At 40.5% G+C, this 23004-nt stretch overlaps 1 protein-coding gene across 1 annotated transcript in view; it reads left to right on the top strand.

Annotated features, from left to right (window-relative positions):
• Window positions 1-23004, top strand: part of SEMA3C (semaphorin 3C) — a 126060-nt gene that overhangs the window by 33127 nt on the left and 69929 nt on the right. The window contains exons 3-6 of the mRNA XM_033959070.1: window positions 3993-4153; window positions 5970-6032; window positions 15578-15697; window positions 20497-20587. Of these exons, the coding sequence (XP_033814961.1) occupies window positions 3993-4153; window positions 5970-6032; window positions 15578-15697; window positions 20497-20587 (435 nt within the window). The remainder of the gene's footprint in view (window positions 1-3992; window positions 4154-5969; window positions 6033-15577; window positions 15698-20496; window positions 20588-23004) is intronic.

Raw genomic sequence — 23004 nt, 5'->3', positions numbered from 1 at the left:
TATTATTATAACCAAAAAGATTTCTAAGCGGTTTACATCAAAGAAAGTTGGACAATCAGCGAAATACAGAAATGATATAGAAATACAAAGTGTTTCATAAAAGGATACAAAATACAAACATTTATTTAAAATACAATTTTTAGTAATGATGACCTGAGTTAGGAGATGAATTTATTAAACAGCGTCGTCTTAATTGCTTTCCGAAAAAAGCAGTAAGACGACATAGCTTGACAAATGCATTAACCTAACCAAGACTGCTGTTTCCCTGCTTGAAACGCTAGGGTCCTGTCCAAAAAAGTCTTGTATCTACAACCATTAGTTCTTGAGTAAGCAAATAAGTGTAAACTTCTAGTTTCCCTCGTCGGACTATAAAGCACAAAGTGTGAGAGAAGGTAAGTTGGAGACAGGACCATATAAAAATGGCTTCCCAAGAGAGCTCGTGGTTCCTGGTTATCACTGTCTAAGAAGGGTCATGCTGTTGGTCCTTCTGGCTATGCTATTCCTGATCTGCTCTCATTCATGTATATAACCGAGGCCTGAAGATAGAGCCAGACTGCTATGGTTCCAGTGCCTGGTCCTCCTTCAAAGCTCCAGCTGCCCAAGAGATGTCTCTCCCACCCATCCCTGTGTTCCTGCATCGTGCCAGAGTTCCAGCTAACTGAGAGAGACCTCCCCTGCGTGTAAGGATATATCAGCTTGTCTGTGTAATCTGTCAGTTAGATCAGGAGGCAAGTTCATAGCCTACAGGGAAAACGTGTACAATAGTAGATGACCATATCCCCTAAGTATCCTAGCTTGTCTAAGCACAAAAGTCTCATATCTAATTTGCACTTTCTGATCATTATTATTTGCCACTTGCAATATAAATAAATATTCTACTTTTCAAACACAGAGCCTGGTTTATTGCTTGTCAGAAATCCTATTTGCACGGGGGGTTTGGATTTGGATCTTTGGAAATAGAGATAAACATAGATTTCATATCAGAAATTCTCCATTCCATAGCCAGGCCATGTAAGCGACACCTGCACTCATTCTAATATGTTTGCATACAAAAATGTTCATTTTGGTTATTGGTTTTTGGAGGGTGTTTTCCATGTCTTTTTTTTAATTTTGGGTCAAAGCCAAAAATATTGCATTCTTCAGAAAGTGCATTACTTTAAGAACTACTACTATTATTTATCATTTCTATAGTGCTGAAAGGTGTACATTTATCATTCAATAGAAAGTCCAAAAGAGCTTACAATCTAATTTGGACAGACAGACAGATCATCTCAGGGTTAGAGAGTTTCTAGCAGAAGGAATGATGCACAATCTTTCTGAAGAATGAACACTATTTCTGATGCAAGAAAAAAACCCTGAAATTTTAGGAATTTTTGTTTCTTTTCTGTCTAAAACAACATGATACAACCTTAAGACCTAGGATGGCCACTGTTGGAAACAGGATACTGGGCTTGATGGACCTTCGATGGCAATTCTTATGTTCCTAACCTATGTCATTTCAAATAAAGTAAATCCCTACAAAATGGTCACTGCAAAGACCCAATTGTGTATGAAGATGGTACAATTTTCCCTGTAATCATTTGCTTCTGCGATAATGTCTCAATGGGAGACATACTGATAAGTTGTTGGTTTTTTTTTATTGCTGGACATTTACTTTTAAGACAAAGGCCAACGAGAGGGATGCCTGCAGGCCCACTTCTTCAAAATGGTGGGCCTTCCCCTTCCTGGTGCATGGGAGAGGCCTTAGATGCCTGAGCCAAGATGCACCGGGAAGGGGAAGGACTGCCATTTTGAAAAGGTGGGCCTGCTGGCAGGAGGGAGTAGGCATCCTTCCCACCAGCTTTCATCTTAAAGGTATGGGAGTTGTCAGGGGATGCCGGGTAGACAGGGACCTCAGCAGCAGGAGGGCATGGGCAAACAGGATGCTAGGAATTATTTTAAAAGGAATGGTTAACAAGACTAAGAATGTTATGCCCCTGTATTGCTCCATGGTGCAACCTCATCTGGAGTATTGCATTCAGTTCTGATTTTCATATCTCAAGAAAGATATAGTGGCGCTAGAAAAGGTTCAAAGAGCAACCAAGATGGTAAAGGGGATGGAACTCCTCTCGTATGAGGAAAGACTAAAATGGTTAGGGCTCTTCAGCTTTGAAAAGAGATGACCGAGGGGAGATATGATTGATGTCTACAAAATCCTGAGTGGAATAGAATGGGTACAAGTGGATCAATTTTTCACTAGGGGACACTCGATGAAGTTACAGGGAAATACTTTTAAAACCAATAGGAGGAAAAAAATTATCACTCAGAGAATAGTTAAGCTCTGGAACGCGTTGCCAGAGTTTGTGGTAAGAGTGGATAGTGTAGCTGGTTATAAGAAAGGTTTGGACAAGTTCCTGGAGGAAAAGTTCATAGTCTGTTATTGAGAAAGACATGTGGTAAGCCATTACTTGCCCTATATCGGTAGAACGGAATATTGCTACTCCTTGGTTTTGGCCAGGTACTAGTGACCTGGATTGGCCACTGTGAGGACGGGCTACTGGGCTTGATGGACCATTAGTCTGACCCAGTAAGGCTATTCTTATGTTCTTATCCTTCCTGCCGTCCTTCAATTTAAAGGTGTGGGGTTGTCGGGGGGGGCAGGGATGAGAGGGAGTGGGCGGCAGTGAGAGGGAGTTGGCATCCCTCCTGCCATCCTTCAGTTTAAAGGAGTGGTGGGTGGAGGGGTGGCTGTTGGGGGGTGGAGGACCCTGGTGGTGGAGGGAGTGGGCATCTCTGTCTTTCAATTTAAAGGTACGGAGGTTGTTAGGGGTGTCAGTGGCATGAGGAACCCTGGTGGTGGGAGAAAATGGACATCCCTCCTGTCATCCTCCAATTTAACAGTGCAGGGGTTGTCGGGAGGCGGGGAATGCAGGCATCATCAGGGGCATCGAATGGCCCATGGGGGGGGGGGGGAATCAGTGGGAGGAAGGAATCGGAAGTTTTTTTAAAAAAATTTGAGGAAGGGGGATCTGAGCTATCAAGCCTTACTTTTCTGTCAATGCCTGAGCCAATCAGCATTCAGGCTATAACAGTACAGATCCTGCTAGAAAATTTGTCCACAAATGTGGCATAACAAGGTTAAAGAATTATCCAGTGATGATAGAGAATCATCCAGAGTGCTCCTTTAAATATTAATGAGCCCATTTTACTACCATTTTAATATTAATGACCTCCTTGTATTACATTTGCATGGCATAGTCAGAGACTGTTAGGAAGCTTGGAAAATACTGGCATGCAAAACTGGCTGGAACTGATATAATGACCATCATTAAGGGCACGGTAAGTTTTGAAAATCCAGCCCTCAGTCTCTTGAATTAGAAAAACAGTCCTGAGCTGAGCCTGGAGCTGGTATTGTCACACCCCAAACACAGACTGCAAAAGTCTTCTACAAAACAGGTAGCGAGGTCTAGTCCTAGCCAGACCTTAGAACAAAGCCAAAATTGGCTTATCTCAGCCAAACAGAATGTCTGGATGTTGAAGTCTGGGGCCACTTCTTCCTCCTACTCCCCTGGGCCTCCCTATCCTAGTTCTGGCCCTACCTGATATACTTCCTGGTTGCTGCCCGTGTCACTTCCCCCTAAGGAGGAGCTTCCTATGTTAAAGTGGTTCTGACAATGTGATGGAGTATCCAGCAGGGGGAGTGGTAGTGTCCTATAGACTCCCTCACAATATGTCTTAACAAACTGAATAGGCTGTTTATCTTCACTGATGGAAAATTAAAGCCGGTGCTGTTTGATGCCTATTCTTTCTATATTGTCCTTTAAAAAGATTTTTTTTCTCACAGTATTTCTAACCCTTCACTGGAGGCTCCTGATTAATTTACCGTCTTGTATATAAATGCTTTTTCTTTACCACTTTACTGTTTTCATCTTGATTTCTGTACAAGTATGTTATTGCTTGGTATTATAATGAGAAATGTCAATAAATATAACATGTGATATTCTCTATTACAGAAGTTCAGGAAACCAGAACGAGTCAGCACTACAGTATATCCCCCAGCCCACTGGATTACAGGATATTATTAATGGATGAAGATCAGGACCGCCTCTACGTAGGCAGCAAAGATCACGCTCTGGCTCTGAATATTAATAACATCAGCCTGGACCCTCTACAAGTAAGTTTAGATAATGCAATGCAAATCTTTCATTTTAACAAAAAAATGGGGGTTTTTTTCATTATTTATTTACGTAGCTATAATATGCAAGAAGAGATAAAAGAAGGGTTTTAGGGAGGGAGGTGCTGGCCATTAGGTGATATTAAGTAACAAGATAGAGATGCCAAGTTACCCAGAGCATTGTGGGATTTGTAGTGTCTGATCCTGCCTCTTGTACTCACTGCTGTAAGTCCCATACAGTAACTTACCCAGATGCTGTGGCAGCTGGATGTCATTACTCTTTGGATAAAATTTGGACAGAATTGGGCCATAGAGTGATTTAAAGGGTGTGATTGTACAATCTGTGCATTTAAAAAAAATACATGGATAAGGGAGTTATGTGTTGACCAGCATTCAACTAATGCATAATTTCCTTTCAATAATGGATCCTTAGGTGTCTGCATTTTGGAAAGTTTTCCTTATTCTGCACATCATATACTGTATTCTCGCTGGCCCAGGCAATATTCATATAATTCCTGCAGTGATTCACTCCTGAGGCTATGTTATACTGTACATGTATCTGAAGTCTAGCAGAGGGCATCCATGAGGGAGAGAAGGGATTCTAAGTTTTAGTAGTTGGCTAAATTGTAGGGTTTTCATCTGCCAGCTTCTTCTGTGTTTCCACATTTCCAAAAATTAAGTCAACATGAGGTTCTAGTCATTCTGAAATTCCTGCAACATTAATGAGACAAAAAAGCCTTCCTCACGGTGGCCAATCCAGGTCACCAGTATCTGGCAAAAACCCGAAGAGTAGCAACATTCCATGCTACCAATCCAGGGCAAGCAGTGGCTACATGTGGTGGTCAAAAATTATCTGGATATTTATTTATGTAAGAATATTATATTCTGCTCATTCCTGATAATGTGATCAGCACCAGAACTTATCTGATAAATGGCAATAGTCAGACTGCTATTCAGATAATTGAGAGGCCCTTATTCAGATCACCGATCCAGATAACTTGAGAGCTCCTATAAGAAAACTGATCTGGAACACTTGAGAACTCCCATACAGATACTTGTAACTTATCTGCATAACTTGAGAGCTCCTGTACAGATAACTGACCTGGATAACTTAAGAGTGTATAAACAAACGTATCTGTATAACATAGGTGCTTCTATATAGATAGCTTATCTGGATAACTTAACAGTTGGTGTTCCCATACCAGGTGCTGCTGTTCTAGAGACAAGTATGTACTTTTTCATTCAGATTTTATTGGGGTAGGAGGGGCTCAGTGACCACTGAGGGAGTGTGTGTGTGTTTGGGGTGGGGGTCATAACCTAATCCCTCAAGTGGTCCTCTGGTCAGATTGTGTACCTATTGGGCACTTTGATTCTTTTAAAACAGGTTCAAGTCTAAGCCTGACTCGTAAAATGTCCAGAAAGACAGTTTCAAAAATCAGCACTTGGACTTCCTGGTAATTAGGATGTCTAAGTGCTGATTGAAGCCGTTTATTGGACATCTTAGTTTTTTTGAAAATGTTCCTAGGCAGCATGAATAATCTGCTTGCAAAGTTGATAATAAGCATCATTTGTGTACAGCGGAAGTTTCTAATCTGTAGTACTGAGTCCAGTTTTTACTGCACCTTAATAGCTACCCTGTGACTGGAGAAAGGGGGTCAAGAGAATCAGACAACTGCATCTCCTGTACTTTTCCAAAGATCCATTGGACTTTATGCTTTCTGTTTACCCTGAGTTCTTGCACTGGAGTAGGATTATGTTTTGATAGAAAACAATCTATAATACATAATGGACATCTCTCCGCATATTTTTCAAACAGGTTTTCTGGCCGGCATCAACCAACAAGGTTGAAGAATGTAAAATGGCTGGCAAAGATCCCACAGTAAGTAAAAAAATGAAATATTTGCTCCATGAGTCAGGGCACCTTGAGGGCAGCCAAATCTAAATCAGAAGGGTGGTGGTTCTTTTAAATTCCTTACAGTGATACGAAATTGCAAAGAGAAGATTTTATAAATCTTTGTTACTCAAAAAGAAATAGTGAAGTTCAGGGTCCTGGAAAATAGACTGAAAAGATGAGCTTATGAATGTCTGGGCCACTTTTTCCTGGAGAGAATGATAGCTCCAGTAAAGACACGCTTCATTAGATCAGCATCCCGGAGTTAAACAGGAGGATTGGTGACAGTGGAGCACCTGGTTTGCATAAGCCCTAAATAAATAAATAGACTTCAGGTGATTGCTGCAGTGTGACAGAGTATTTCATCTCTAACTCATCCGTAGCAAGTCTGGCAGAGGTGCCAGTGGCCTTCATTAGCAGCTACTAGAATTGGTTTTCCCTGCTGAGATCGGTGCCAAATATGTTTTCAAATGGCTCACTGGGGCGGTTTATCAACATGAGCACTCGTAGTTACTACCAGGGAAATGTGCAAGCAAAAACTATTTGGTTCACTTTTTTTATTCTTTATTTATAAATGCTTTTATTCAAGTATAAACACCTGATTCAGAAAATGCAATTCTATTTCAACACCATAGACTACAAGTACAAATACACAATTACCATTATGTATTACAGTATTTCTATAGTGCCAGCAGATGCCCGCAGCGCTGTATATTAAACATGTAAGAGAAGGTTCCTGCTCATAAGAGCTTACATTCTAATTATGGCAAACACACAGGACCCAGAGTGGATCAATATATACTGTTCTCGAAGGGGGTTACAAAGGGATGAAAAGGTAGAGAGGGAATGAGAAACAGATGTGGAGGGGCAAAATCAAAAAATACGTCTAACTCCGATTTAGATGTAGGGCGCTGATCACCCATAGTCGGCAGCAGCAAAATGCCCATTCTCAAAAAGTACATCTAAAATATTTTTTCCCCGGAAATCGTCAATCTGTACATCCAGGCGTTGGAGAAATTTTTGATTGAGAATGTGGTATAACGATAGACGTAGTGGCGGTCTGAACGATCAAAGTCCCAAATGCCCAGAACAAGACCTTTTGGACATGGGAGTGGCCAGCATTGTGATGGAGTGGACACTCAGACATGGCAACACAGTAGTGGGGCACCTTATAAGGCACTGCTGTGAACTTCACAAAAAGGGTGCCATATAAATATCTTACCACAACTACCTTATAGGTTATGGTGAGCCTCCCAAAACCCACTGTACCCACCTCTATAACCCTAATAGCCCTTATGGCTGCAGGTGGCACCTATATGGCAGTAGAGTGGGGTTTTGGTGGGCACACATTTTCCACCATGAATGTATTGGTTAGAGTGCCTTATGGACCTGGGTTCTCCTCTCTATGGTTCACTAGCCCACCCCCCAGACTACTTAAGCCACCTCTGTGCAGCTCTACTAGGCTTTCTTATGCTAGGTGCTGATGTTCCGGAGGCAGGTATGTATGTTTTTATTCTGAACTTTGTGGGGGTGTGAGGGGGGTCAGTAAATATGGGGGGAGTGTGTGTGGGTTTATACTTGGTCTTTCCAATGGTTATCTGGTCACTTTTGATAACTTTTGGGCACTTATACCTGTCTTTACATCATCTAACTCACAACGTTCCAGAGAGCGTAATAGGGGTTCAAGAAAGGATTGGACAATTTCCTGCTGGAAAAGGGGATAGAGGGGTATAGATAGAAGATTACTGGACCTGTTGGGCTGCCGCATGAGCGAACTGCTGGGCACGATGGACCTCAGGTCTGACCCAGCAGAGGCATTGCTTATGTTCTTATGTTTTATCTAAGCAGTGTCGTCAAACATTTGATTATCCCTGCAGGACAACTAAGTCTAGGTCGGCCCACATCCCGTCCACATCCTGCTCTAACCACTCTACCAAAAATGCTCCTTTCAGCTCTGGTTGCACAGCAGGATTCAGAGGCCTAAAATGTCCCTGGATATGTCCAAAAAGTCTGGGTGGGTTTTTAGACGTATTTAAGTTTTGATTATGAGCCCCATAGTGTAATAAAAGTTGGAAGCATTAGGACCTAAACACAGCTTTAAAAAGTGGGCTTTGAGCCTGGATTTGAATACCGCCTCAGATGGAGCCTGGTGTACTGATTCAGGCAAGGTTGAGCCAGGTATTTGGCACAGCAAGGCAGATGGGGTGGAGTCGGGAGTTGGCAGTTAAGGAAAATATTATAATAAGAAAAAATGAGCATAATATTTGCATAAAAACTCCAATATAAGGAAATAAAGAGGAACGTGTTCTAAGTAAAATATTTCCTCCTATTGGTTTTAAAAGTATTTCCCTGTAACTTCTTCGAGTATCTCCAAGTCTTTGCAGTTTTTGATGGAGTAAAAAATTGATTCACTTGTACCCATTCTATACCACTCAGGATTTTGTAGGCTTCAATCATATCCCCCTTCAGCTGTCTCTTTTCCAAGCTGAGGAACCCTAACCTCTTTAGCCTTTCCTCCTACAAGAGCAGTTCCATCCCCTTTATTATCTTGGTCGCTCTTCTTTGAACCTTTTCTAATTCCGCTATATCTTTTCTGAGATAAGACGACCAGAATTCAATGCAATACTCAAGGTGAGATCACTCCATGGAGCAAAACAGAGGCATTATAACATTCTTAGTCTTGTTTACCATCCCTTTTCTAATAATTCCTAGGACAGTGAGCAGAAAGTTTCAGTGTATTGTCTATTGGGCGCTGACCCCCTAAGGTGGACCCTGGCATCTGGTAGCTGTGATGCCTGGATATAAAACTGATTACATGGATAAGACACTGACAACTGCCATTATCCAGATTATAGCAATATTCAGCATCATTAACCAGATAGCCATAAGTTAGTAAGCTTTTTCAGATACTGCTATTGAATGTTGCAACTACTAAATAGTTCTCAGACCAACCAAGAAGGGAATGACATGGAGTCAGGAAACTTACAATTTATTCCACATATTCACCCCTAAATTCAACACACTGGTCACAATGTGTCTGAAGTTTCTGTAACCATTCTAAAAATTACTCTGATGTCTGGTCACTGAAATACTGCTCCACTGCTGCAATCACCTCAGAATCACTTGAAACTCTTTTTATGGTTTGGAAGTCAGATGGAGCAAGATCTGGTGAGTAGGGTGGATGTCTATGCAAAACATCCATCATTTTGCCAACTTTGTGAGCAGGTGCATTGTCTTGCAAAAAGAGAACTTTCTGCAGCTTCCCTCTCCTTTTTTCTCTTTCAATGCCTCCTTTAATCGGCACAGTAAAATACAGCAGTATTCTGCATTAACTGTTTGGCCTCTTGGAAGACAGTCAGTCAGTACAACACCTTCCTGATCCCAGAACACTGTGGCCATGACATTTCCTGCTGACTTTTGGGTCTTGAATTTCCTTAGCCTTGGAGTACCTGAGTTCTGCCATTGCAAGGACTGTTGTTTTGTCTCAAGATCATAGTGGTATAATCATGTTTCATCAACAGTAACTAGTCGTTCCAAAAAGTTGGCACCAGCTCGCTGAAAATACTGCAAAATAAACTTGGAGGTGTCCACTCAATGTCATTTCTCATCAGCATTCAAACATTACATTACATTACATTAGGGATTTCTATTCCGCCATTACCTTGCGGTTCAAGGCGGATTACAAAAGGTTAATTTAAAAAACAACAGAGTTACAATGATTAGCTAGAGAGGTAAATTTTAGATCTTATAGACATTTTGCGGGTTGTTGAGGGTGAGGTGGTTTGTAAAAGAGTTAATAGGTGGTCATAGTGGAGATTCTTTTGTTATTACTAGTGCAGTAATGGGTAGATCAAATGTCAGTTTTAGAGTTACTAAGAGGTCGTGGTGTTATTGCTGTTTCAGGAATTTCTTGAAAAGTGTGGTTTTTATTTCTTTTCTGAACGTCCTATAGTCTGGGGTGGTCATCAGAAGGTTGGAGATCTGGTTGTCCAGCCTTGCGGCTTGAGTGGCTAGGAGGCCGTCGTGTAGTTTTGTTCTTTTTACTTCCTTGATTGGGGGGGGTATGAATGGGGAGTGCGTTTTTCTGTGTCTGGTAGTGGGTGCTTGGATGAGGCGATTGTTCAAGTATGATGGGCTGTCTCCGTGTAGGGTTTTAAATAATATGCAGTAGAATTTGAATTGGATTCTTTCTTGGATTGGAAGCCAATGTGAGTTGATGAAGGCTTCAGTGATGTGGTCATGTTTTTTCAATGAGTAGATGAGTCTCAGAGCTGTATTTTGGATTGTTTGGAGTTGTCTTATCGTAGTTGCAGGGCAAGGAAGGAAGAGGATGTTACAGTAGTCCAATATACCTAGTATTAGGGATTGTACTATAAGTTGGAATTGTGTTCTTTCAAAGAATTTTCGGACTTGTCTCAGATTTCTCATGATTGCGAATGATTTCTGAATTGTTTTATTTATTTGCGGTTGCATAGTGCAGCATCTGTCTATGGTCATGCCAAGTAGTTTTATGGTGGTTTGGATGGGATATTTGATTGCGTTTATATCTAAGTTGGTTGTGGTTTGGACCTTGTCATTTTCGAGGAGGATGAATTTGGTTTTGTCTTGGTTGAGTTTAAGTTTGTGATTTTTCATCCAGGTTGTGACTGTTTCAAGTGTTTGGTGAAGTTTGTCTGTCATGGTAGGTTTAGAATGATCGTATGGGATGAGGATGGTGATGTCATCAGCATAACTATAGGTGGTTATGTCCAGATTGTCCAGATGCGTTCCTAGAGAAGCAGTGTAGAGATTGAAGAGGGTAGGGGATAGTGGAGATCCTTGTGGTACGCCGCAGGGGTTTGACCAGGATTCTGACTTTTCTTTGTTTGATTTTACACTGTAGGTTCTGAGTTTTAGGAATCCTTCAAACCAAGAGTATACTTTATCTGAGATGCCTATTGCGTCTAAGATCTGTAGAAGGATGTTGTGGTCCACTAAGTCGAATGCCGCAGTTAGGTCCAGTTGTATGAGAAGCATTTTTTTCCCTGTACTAAGTTGTTGTCTGACGGTATCCATAAGGGAGCCTAGTAGTGTCTCTGTACTGAAGTTTGTTCTGAAGCCTGATTGCATGGGGTGGAGTAGGTTGTGGTCATCTATGTAATCGGTGAGGAGTTTGGCTACTAGGCCTTCTATAATTTTGACATATAGCGGAATTGAGGCTATAGGTCTAAAGTTAGATGGGTGGTTTTGTGGTGCTTTTGGGTCTTTTTGGATTGGGGTGATGACGATTTCGCTGAGGTCAGCAGGGAATGTGCCTTCTGTGAGCGTGAATTGAATCCATTGTAGAATTTTGGTGCGGAATTTTACACTAGAGGTGGTAAGAAGATATGAGGGGCAATGGTTGAGGTCACAGGAGGCATGGCTGTATTTTTTATAGAATTTGTTGAATTCTGACCATTGTATGTTGGGGAATTGAGTCCAAATTCTGTCTGCTGCGGTTGCCTCTTTTCCTGTAGGGTGGATTGTGATTGGGTTTTGATGGGATGGGTTAAGTATGAGAGTGGCTCTGGTGTTGGTAATTTTGTTCTTGAAGTGTTCTGCTAAGAGGGTGGGTGATGGTGGAGGGGTGTTCGTGGTGGTAGTGTATGGTTTGGTGTCTGTTAATTCTTTCAGGATTTGTAATATTTTTTTGGAATCTTGGGTTTGGCACCCACTTGATTGACAGCTTCTGCATACCCAGCTGCTCGTGGATTATGCACCCTAAACGTTCCCTGGAAATCTGTAGTGTCTAAGCAATTGTTTTAGCTGATATTCATTGATATGCCAAAATCAAGTCATGGATATGGTCAGCAGCTTCAGGAGTTGACACCATGTGAGGCCTCCCAGACCTTGCTGCATCTGTTTTGGAAATCTCCATGCTTAAAGTTTGCACACCACTTCTTCACTGTGGAGTATGGTGGGCATATGTCACTTAATGTTTGCATTATACATTCATGGATTTTCTTTGGAGTTTTCTTCTGCAGGAATAGGAACTTCATGATGGCTTGGATTTCCACACTTGGAAATTCCATGCTTTTCATTGACATGGTTTAATTGATGATCTGAAACAATGTCAAAAACATAGCATTACGATGCTGCAAATTGGCACTTAAAATAAAATAACACTCTTTTCAGCTACAATGGCAAAATAATGCTCAGAATTTAAGAAGTTGGTTGAGATGAGAACTTTTCAGCACCCTCTCATAAGGTGACAATTCTACATAAGTTACATACCTTAACACTGGTTCATTACCATTGTCATGGAAAACTGCCACAATTTTTCCAATAATAAAGGATCATAAATCCAGCCCTGAGGATGCCTCAAATTATCGCCCCATCGCTAATATTCCATTCTTAGCCAAACTAACAGAAAGATTAGTATTTGATCAACTAGCAGACTTCGTTGAATCAACCAATGTATTACATCCAAACCAGACAGGGTTCAGAGAAAACCACAATACAGAGTATTCACTGACAAATATACTTTACCACCTAGACCATCATAACTCCATCATCCTCTTCTCCTTAGACCTGTCAGCAGCATTTGACACTATCGATCATGCCTTACTCCTCGATAGACTAAAATCTATAGGTGTCTGTAATCAAATACTAGAATGGTTCATCTCCTTTCTTTCTAATCGATCATCCATAGTTAATTTCAATAACACGACATCAAAGTCTTCTACTCTCAATTATGGTATTCCTCAAAGATCCATTCTATCCCCATTATTGTTTAACATTTTTCTATCACCCCTATTAAGTCTATGTCAATCGATAGGCTTTACTACCTTTACATATGCTGATGACATTCAACTTTCACATCCCCTAAATCCAGAAAATCCAGAGGAAATACTTGAGATCAATAAAAAAACTTGAGACAATCAAAGACTGGCTTAATTCCAACATGCTAGCTCTAAATATACAAAAAACAAAAGCTTTACTTTTCCCATGGAAAAAGGGAATAAGCTCTTGATAACATTCATCTGGATTTAGTAACATCTTTAAAAATACTGGGTGTCATTATTGACGATAAATTCTGCTATCATGAACACATAATTAATACCGTCAAATTTTGCTTCTTTAGTTTACGCATGATTCGCTTGATCTCTAAGTTTCTCGAGCCAAAATCATTAAACATTCTAATCAATTCCCTAATTATCGCTAAACTTGATTACTGCAATTCATTATTAATAAACATCACACAAAAAGAAAAGAAGCGCCTTCAAATAATACAGAACACAGCCGTCAAACTCGTTCATAACGGTAAAAAATACGATCATGTTACTCCTTTTCTGTTCAACTCACACTGGCTTCCAATCAATCACCGTATCACCTTTAAAATATTACTCTTAGTATTTAAAACCCTTTCCACCAATGAACCACAATTTATTAATAGAATGCTTATTCCTTATAATACACTGCATTCTCTTCGGGCTACTAACCAAAAGCTTATAGTTGTCCCCTCCTTGAAAGTTATCGGAACTCGACGACATGATATGTTTTCGGTGATGGCCCCACTTTGCCTCAATATATAAGAGAGGAAAGTGATCTTAGCCGTTTTAAAAATAACTTAAAAAGTTTTCTTTTTAAAGATGCTTTTAATCTTTAAATTATATTTAAATCTTAAAGTAGTTACCCTCCAGGTTTATACTACTCCCTCCCTAATGTTTTTTCCATCTATGGTTCTTTTTTCTACTTTAAAACACCGAATTGTAACTTCATTCCTTCATCCCTTGTGTATTGATTAGTATGTAAGTCTGTTGGTCAACCCATCATTTTTAAATTTTAAATAGTATGTCTAAATGTATGTTTACCTTTTTTATTGTAACTCGCTTAGCAAATTTGAATAAGCGATTCATCAAATCAAAATAAAACTTGAAACATTCATAAGAACAAAAGAATTGTCATACTGGGACAGACTGAAGGTCCATCAAGCCCAGTATCCTGTTTCCAACAATGGCCAACCCAGGTCCCAAGTACCAAAACAGATTCTAAGCTGCTTATCCTAGGAATAAGCAGTGGATTTCCCCAAGCCATCACAATAATAGCCTATGAACTTCTCATTACGGAAATTATCCACACCTTTTATAAACCCCACTAAGCAAACTGATTTCACCACATTCTTCGGCAACGAAGTCCAGAGTTTAATTACATGTTGTGTGAAGAAATATTTTCTTCAGTTTGTTTTAAATCTACTATTTAGTAGCTTCATTGTATCCTCCCTAGTCCTAGTATTTTTGGAAAGAGTGAACAAACGATTCGCATCTACCCTTTCTACTCCACTCAGTATTTTATAGACCTCTATCATATCACCCCTGAGCTGAAGAGTCCTAGTCACTTTAGCCTCTCCTCATAGGGAAGTCATTCCATCCCTTTTATCATTTTTGGCACCCTTCTCTGTACCTTTTCTAATTCTGCTATATCTTTTTTGAGATACGGCAACCAGAACTGCACATTGTATTCAAGGTTCAGCCATGCCATAAAGCGATACAAGGGCATTATAACATTTTCATCAGTCCTCCTGCTCCTCCTCCCAACGCAATGCCAGCCTTAGGCCCTGCCCTACTGCATAATGTGATGCATGGGGAGGGGCCTAAGGCCCTGATTGGCTCAGGCGCCTCGGGCTCCTCCCTTGGGAGGGGCCTGAGGTACCTGAGCCAATCAGGGGCTTCCTTAGGGCTGTCGAAGGAAGTCCCTGATTTGCCATACAAACTGTGAACATAAGAATAGCCTTACTGGGTCAGTCCAATAGTCCATCAAGCCCAGTAGCCCATTCTCACAGTGGCCAATCCAGGTCACTAGTGCCTGGCCAAAACCCAAGGAGTAGCAATTTTCCATGGCTTCCCCCATGTCTTTCTCAATAACAGACTATGGACTTTTCCTCCAGGAACTTGCTAAAACCAGCTACGCTATCCGCTCTTACTACAACCTCTGGCAATGCATTCCAGAGTTTAACTATTCTCTGAGTGAGAAAAAATTTCCTCCTATTAGTTTTAAAAGTTTTTAAGAACATAAGATGTGTGGAACAATGCTTGAAAATCCTTTCTGTTATCTAATTGTTTTGTTTCAGAAAACACTTGCATGTGATGTATGTATGATTTCTGGGAAAAAAAGTGCATTAATAATTGGTTAAAAAAAACTTAATATCTTCCTCATGTTAAACTTTCATTTTCAAATAATGCTCCTTTATTCGAAAGCATACACATGCTAATTTTGGTGTGCCCAAGTTTTCAGCATCCCATCCATACCTTATAGCACTGATGTACCCAAGAGCCACAGACCTGTTCATGTTTATTGCAGAGACTCCTAGTGGTCAAATGATCAAACCAAATCATATTGATCATTCCCAGATCCCAATGCAGTAATCTCCCTGGAAATGCCCAGGCTAATTTCTTGTTGTAAACCGCCTAGAACTGAAAGGTATTGGCGGGATAGAAGATATCAATGTAATGTAATGTAATGGTTACATTTATATCAATAAAAACAGTTCATTCTCTTTTTGTCAATCTTTATAGCATGGCTGTGGAAACTTTGTGCGTGTGATTCAGGCTTACAATCGAACTCATTTGTACGTATGTGGAAGTGGTGCTTATAGTCCAGTGTGTACTTATATTAACCGAGGTCGCAGATCAGAGGTAAGTCTACTGCTGTGATTCATTTATGAGAGAGCTCATTTATCTGCTTTTTTTGGAATTCTCTTTCACACCGGGGAAGGATGCATCGGGGAGGGGAAGACTTGCAATTTTGAAGAGACGGGCCTGCTGGCTAGAAGGAATAGGCATCCCTCCAGCCAGCCTTCGTAACAAGGTAAGGGGGGTGGGGGGGTTGTTGGAGGCCTGGGGGGATTGTCAGGGGTAAAGTGGCATCCCTCCTGCTGCCAGAGGGGTGGCGGGGGGGGGGTTACTTGGTGGCAGGAGGGAGTGGGCATCTCTCCCACTGTTGGGGAAGGGTTGTCGGGGTGTTGCATGACGGCGGGAGGGAGGGAGCATTTCTCACGCTGCTGGGGGGGTTTGTCAGAGGTTGTTACATGGCAGCGGGAGGGAGTGGGCATCTCTCCTACTGCCGGGGGGAGGTGTTGGGGGTTGTTGCATGACAGCAGGAGGGAGTGGGCATCTCTCTTCCTGCTGGGGGATGGGAAGTTGTTCGGCGGCAGCAAAATTTTCAGGCAGATCTGAGCTGTCAAGCCTTACTTTCCTGTCGATGCCTGAGCCAATCATTTGTGCATAAGATTTGTGCATAAGATTTGTGGCCATGATCTGTGTACACATACTTTCACAATTTTACACACACCTTGAGAGCAGAGATATACATTCGATAAAATGTGCAGATTTTCCTGCCCCTTTCATAAAATGCTGGTGTGGTTTTCTGCATTGTCATGCTGACTTTTCTGCACTATATAAAATTCTCCTCTTCCTCAAACTAATCCAGGGTATTCATGTTGCTAATGTCAGCAGATCAATTACAATGTCTCTCAGGCTGTGCTGGAGAATGGATCCTAGTTTATCTGTTTTCTTCTCAACTTGTTACAGAATTAATCCTTAACTCTGCTGCTTGTATTCTTCAAAGGGTTCATTGTTGAATTCAGACATTTTGTTCCAGGAGTAATTGGATTAATGGGAGCAGAACACTTGATAAAGATGAATTAATAAGAATCCAATTCTTTTGTACATCTGAAAGTCAATATTAAATACGGCATCTTTTTGGGGGCTGGGAAGGGCAACCCTTCCTCATGGCTCCTTTTAATAAGCCATGTTAGGGCTTTAACGTGTGGAATAGTGCGTGCTACATTGCCGCAAGCACTAGACCTTAATGCCAGCATTAAGCTGGCGTTAGTTCTAAAAATGTAGCACGCAGTAATTTCCTGTGTGCGCTAAAAACGCTAGCGCACTTTAGTAAAAGGAGCCCTAAGTGCTGATATCGAATACAGGAGATGAAAATCCTCAGGCTTTAGATTTGTTTCAAAGCAATAGAAAAAGAAATGAATTCCAGATACCTGGGAGCATTGATTTAAAAAAAAAGCTGCTGCCTCTGGAGTCCAGACTCTGTGAAGATATTTCACTGAAGCTGTGCTCCTCAGACTTGTCCAACCAATCTATTGATATCCATGAAAGAAACCTTTTTACAATCAATTTTTCTTGTAATTAACGAGTTAGAAATTGGCCATGGTTCATCCCATTCTAAAGAAACCTAACTCAAGTAATTTTAGACCAGTCTCAAATCTACCATTCATATCAAAGAGCTTGGAAAAAGTTGTTTTATTACAACTGCAAAACTTTGTAGACAACCAAAAAGCACTCTCTATTTACCAAGCAGAAAATTCTTAGACAAAAGGGAAGATGTACTGCTTGTCCTTCTAGATTTAGCAGGTTAGCTGACGTTGGTATCTGTGCTATCGCACTTCGTGCCATCATTCAACCATTGACCAGAACAGAGAGGGACAGAGCACACCAAACACAATGCAGTGGAGAAGAATGAAGTATTGATTGGTCAAGGAAGATATGGTGTCATTAAATCAGGGTATGGCAATGTTTGAATTATACACAAAATAAGCACAAATGGCCTTAATGAACAGGGACTTGTCTTTATTGACCCAACACGGGCCTTGTTTCGATGTATAATGCCTACATCAGAGGTCGGCTAACGATTACCAAACTTCAGGGATCAGAATTAGTACTAAAGCCCAGGCACAGAGAGCAATCTCTTAATCCTGTGTTGCTCTCTCTGCTCAGGCTTTAGTACTGATTCTGAAGTTTGGGAATCGTATTTTGCTTATTGGCCAACCCCTAATGCAGGCGTTGTATGTTGAAACACGGCTCGTGTAGGGTCAATAAAGACAAGTCCGTTCATTGAGGCCATTTGTGCTTATGTTGTGTATAATTCAAACATTGCCATACCTTGATTTAATGACACCATATCTTCCTTGACCAATCAATACTTCATTCTTCTCCTCTGATGCTCATATTTACTTACATAACAAAAATAGGTACCCCAAAAGGACCACACAAACAGAAAGAACACACCAGTAAACTACTGACCAAAAACAGAGGAGCCTTTAATTCCATGTCCCCTACCCACAGTCTATATAAAAGGACACAAAAATAAATAACCAAATAATAAAGTTGTCTTTGTTGCATCAAATAGCAAACATAAAGTTTTTTTAGTCAGAATAACTATATTTAACAGTAATACACATGTGAATCTCTTCATAAAGACAACTAATGTATTCTTGTAAATAAATGTAAAGGAAAGGATGTAACTACATGGTTCAGTACAAAGGCCAACTATATAAAAAATGCAAACGTGCAGTTAGTAAGTATTGTTGGGAACACCATTGAGACAAACACAACTGAGAAGTGTAAATTATACACGACAAGGTGGAGATACGAGTGACTAATGTATGCACCAGGGTACGCCTGGCTGAGCCTCCGCGTGTGCGGATCACCGGACTGGATGGACCCCCAGGTCTGATCCGGTGCAGGCATTTCTTATGTTCTTATGTTCTTAAAACAGACCAAAATACTCTGGTTCTTGGGCCCTCAAGGTGCCCGTTGGAACCCGTATCATCATGGGTCTATAAAAAAAACTCCACATTACTTCAACATATTTATAAACGACCTGGAAATTGGTACGATGAGCGAGGTGATTAAATTTGCAGACGATACGAAATTATTCAGAGTAGTGAAGACACAGAAGGATTGCGAAGACCTGCAACGTGACATAAACACACTCAAGAAATGGGCCGCGACATGGCAAATGAGGTTTAACGTGGCTAAGTGTAAGGTGATGCATGTCGGTAACAAAAACCTTATACATAAATACAGAATGTCCAGTGCAGTACGCAGAGAGACCCCACAGGAAAGAGACTTGGGAGTCCGGTCGACAAGTCGATGAAGCTGTCCGCGCAATGCGCGGCAGCGGTGAAAAGGGCAAACAGAATGCTAGGAATGATTAAGAAGGGGATCACAAACAGATCGGAGAAGGTTATCATGCCACTGTACTGGGCCATGGTACGTCCCCACCTGGAATACTGCGTCGAGCACTGGTCGCCATACATGAAGAAGGACACAGTACTACTCAAAAGGGTCCAGAGAAGAGCAACTAAAATGGTTAAGGGGCTGGAAGTATTGCCGTACAGTGAAAGATTAGAGAAACTGGGCCTCTTCTCCCTTGAAAAGAGGAGACTGAGAGGAGACATGATCAAAATATTCAAGATAATGAAGGGAATAGACTTAGTAGATAAAGACAAGTTGTTCACCCTCTCCAAGGTAGAGAGAACGAGAGGGCACTCTCTAAAGTTAAAAGGGGATAGATTCCGTACAAATGTAAGGAAGTTCTTCTTCACCCAGAGAGTGGTAGAAAACTGGAATGCTCTTCTGGAGGCTGTTATAGGGGAAAACACCCTCCAGGGATGCATGACAAAGTTAGACAAGTTCCTGCTGAACTAGAATGTACGCAGGTAATGCTAGACTAAGTTAGGGCACTGGTCTTTGACCTAAGGACTGCTGGGCACGATGGACCACTGGTCTGACCCAGCAGCAGCAATTCTTATGTTCTTACTAAAATAATAATCATTCACACCAGTTCTTTTAGTCCTCTTTTTCTTCAATATATATTAGTTGTCAATAAGTGTCCACAACAATAGACTTGAAAAACAAATGGCTACACAAAAGTACAGAAGGCAATTTATGGACATCAAAAAAATGTGGTGACACTAAGTCAGTTCTTACAGCAACGTTCCAGAGATAATTAAAAAAAAAAAATGCATTCCCTTATCTCACAAAACTCCAACACTGGAAGAGGCTCCAAACAACCACCCATTCAGCTCTTCTCCCGACAGGGTGGTGCCATGAAGTGGATATAAAAAATTATGAGATTTCCCCTGAGGTAGCATATTGAGGCAGCGAAACAGGTGGACCCCTATCGGGAGAAAATCTGGATGAGTGGGGTTGGAGTTTTGTGAGATAAGTCTATTGTTGTGGACCCTTGTTGATAACTACCATATACTGAAGAAAAAGAGGCTTAAAAGAACTGGTGTGAATGATTATTATTTTTGTTATGTGGAGTTTTTTTTACAGACTCATGATGATACAGGTTTCAATGGGCACCTTGTGGTTCCAATAACCAGAGTATTTCAGTCTATTTTTCTCTACCTTGTCTTTTATAATTTACATGTCTCAGTAAGTATTGTTGGGAACACCATTCAGACAAACACAATTAATAGCACGTTTGCATTTTTAATATAGTTAATTTTTTTACGGCTGTGCCCACATACAAGTGATTTTGTTATTCTTTGAGTACAAAGGTCCCATAGTTAGGTCTAGTTCTCAGCTGAAATATTCTCTGTCTAGTGAAGGATCAAAGATAAGTGCTGAGTGCAAGATCTCTCAATAATGACTTTCACAAGGTAAATAATGCCTTTACCCTTGTATTACAGGATCGCACCTTCTCAATTGACTCTAAGAATGAATCTGGGAAAGGACGCTGCTCTTTTAATCCAAAAGTAAACACAGTATCTGTTATGATCAGTAAGTAAACAAAGGCCTTTGGCCTGCTCATTGTCAGAGAAAGAGAGGGCAGAAGGAATCAAAGCTTTGCAACGGTTACCTATAGAAATGTAAACAGGAGGCAAAGAAAAAAGTTTTACGTTTTAAATTTATACAATGTTATTCTTAGAAATACAGAACCATAGTAATAGTAATCTAGCAAAGGAAAAGTAATATTCAATATCGGTCACATATCAAAGGAATATGTAACCAAGAAAAGGAAAATTTAAAAGATTTTTCCTTTTTTTTTTTTTTTTTTTTACAGAGCAGAAAGCCTAATCGGGGAAAATGTCTCAGCCAGCTCTACAATATACCCAGTAGAGACAATCATACAATCACTTTCAAGTCTTCTTTAGAAACCACAAAATCTAATTAATGTTTAGGTTTACAAAAGGCATAAGATTTGCCCTCAAAAATAATATAGCACAAACAACAACCGCAACAAAACAGACATTCCCAAAGACTGCACCCTAGGGCACAATGCCAGAAACTCCTGGTGTCGTTTCTGGTTACACCTAGAAATATCAGGAAATATTCTAACTCTGAGCCCAAAAACATTTGATTCATAGAGCGAAAAAATAATTTGAGAAAATTCCTGTCCAGTTCTAAAGCAAAGGTCACAAGTAAAGTACTGCTTTGTGTCAGTACATTCAAAGATGATTCCAGAAACTCAGTTAAATTTAATCCCATTTCAGATGGTACATTTGGGCTAGCTTCATCTGATGACTTTGACAGAGATAAATACAGAGCTTGCACAATAGGTGGCAGTGAGTCAAGAGGCATTGCAAGGACTTCTATCAAATACTTCTTAACCATATCAACAGGTGTTTAAAAATCTCAGAGTATTTCTCCTTGCCTGGTTTTCTAAATATTCCACCTTTCTCATTATAAAGATTTGGGTTTACCCAGATGTGATTCAAAAGACACAAAATATCGGAAGAGCTTTTCTGGATATGAGACAAGAAGTGTTGGCACTGGCTTATCCCTGTAAATGTCTTATAAAACAGTGTTCTTCAACCACCGGTCCATGGACCAGTGCTGGTCTACAGAAATTTCCTGTCGGTTGAGCAGCCAGGTTTGCTCATGGGTGGGTAAAATGAATATGACAAATGGCACATGACGTAAAAGGTTCCAAAATATCATTTTTTATTAATTATTCATATTAATTCTTAAAAGGTTATTACGTCACGGGAGAACTGTACAGATGCCAAACGCTGGCTTTCTGACAAAGATCTCAACTTGATAATTCGTTGCTCCCCAATATATATCTTCAGTCCAGTTTGACGTCATTGGCTGTCAGCCAATTCACTTACAGAGGCTGTCCTTAGATTTGGACAAAAAAACTCATTTTAACATAAAAGTTTCAGAAATCATATTTTTGTTTACATTCATTTCTGAATATACGTTATTACATTTTACTACATATCTAATATTCTTTTTGTCACTCTCAAAACTTATTTCAGACAGTTTGTTTATGTAAGACAACCTGCTGAAAATTTCTTGGCCCTATCAGCACATGAAAAAAGGAGGAGGGGCTGTTCCCCCTTGCTCTGATCTGACAGTGTTAAGTTTCACTGATACATACACAGAAGCCTTCCTATATTGGAGACTAGTGCAGCGTCTCAGATTCTAACTTAACTATTTCCAGATGTTGCCTTAGGATTTTTCTTTAGTGTTCCTTCAGGTTTAAAATATATAAAATATTAGAAATTAAGTACACACCATTCTTTCATACATTCATGATTCGTTCGTTCGGGGCCCCTTTCATCCATCCAACACACTTAATACATGTTATGCTCCATTTTGGGATACGTAATCTAATATGCTCTTCCTAACCAGCCTTAGCACATCTGGTATCAATTAGGACCACGAGGCTAAAGGCGGGAAGCTGAACAAAGAACCAGAGAGGACAAAGAACAGCAGAGAGCCAAGATGGAGTTCTTAATATTTCTATGCATGTATATTACGCATTACCTAATTTTCCTCTATGATCTGGCTTAATAGCAAAATACATAAAGAGAATATTATTATGCTTTTCCTTAATATTAATCTATAGTGTGTTTTTCTAGCCTTGGCTACATCCATATTCAGATTTTTGTTCACCAACTTTTCGTACGCTTCTATTGGGAATGGCCTTAACTAACACATATGCTTGTATCTAACTAGAGTTACCCAGAACCATACGAAAAGCAGGCACTTTTGTAGAAAAACTCCACAAAATACTGCACCATCATGTCCTGCACTGTCCATTCCATTAACGTACCATAGATATCACCCCCTACAGGCCACGAGCCACTACTGCTCACGGTCCACAGGGCCAGCACGTGCATCAGGCCCAAAACAGTGTTCTTCAACCGCCGGTCCACAGTCCGATCGATGCAGCATTATCTTCGATCCAG

Source organism: Geotrypetes seraphini, chromosome 9 (assembly GCF_902459505.1).
Source record: "Geotrypetes seraphini chromosome 9, aGeoSer1.1, whole genome shotgun sequence".
Classification (NCBI taxonomy): domain Eukaryota; kingdom Metazoa; phylum Chordata; class Amphibia; order Gymnophiona; family Dermophiidae; genus Geotrypetes; species Geotrypetes seraphini.
This window is presented reverse-complemented; position numbering and strand designations above follow the sequence as displayed.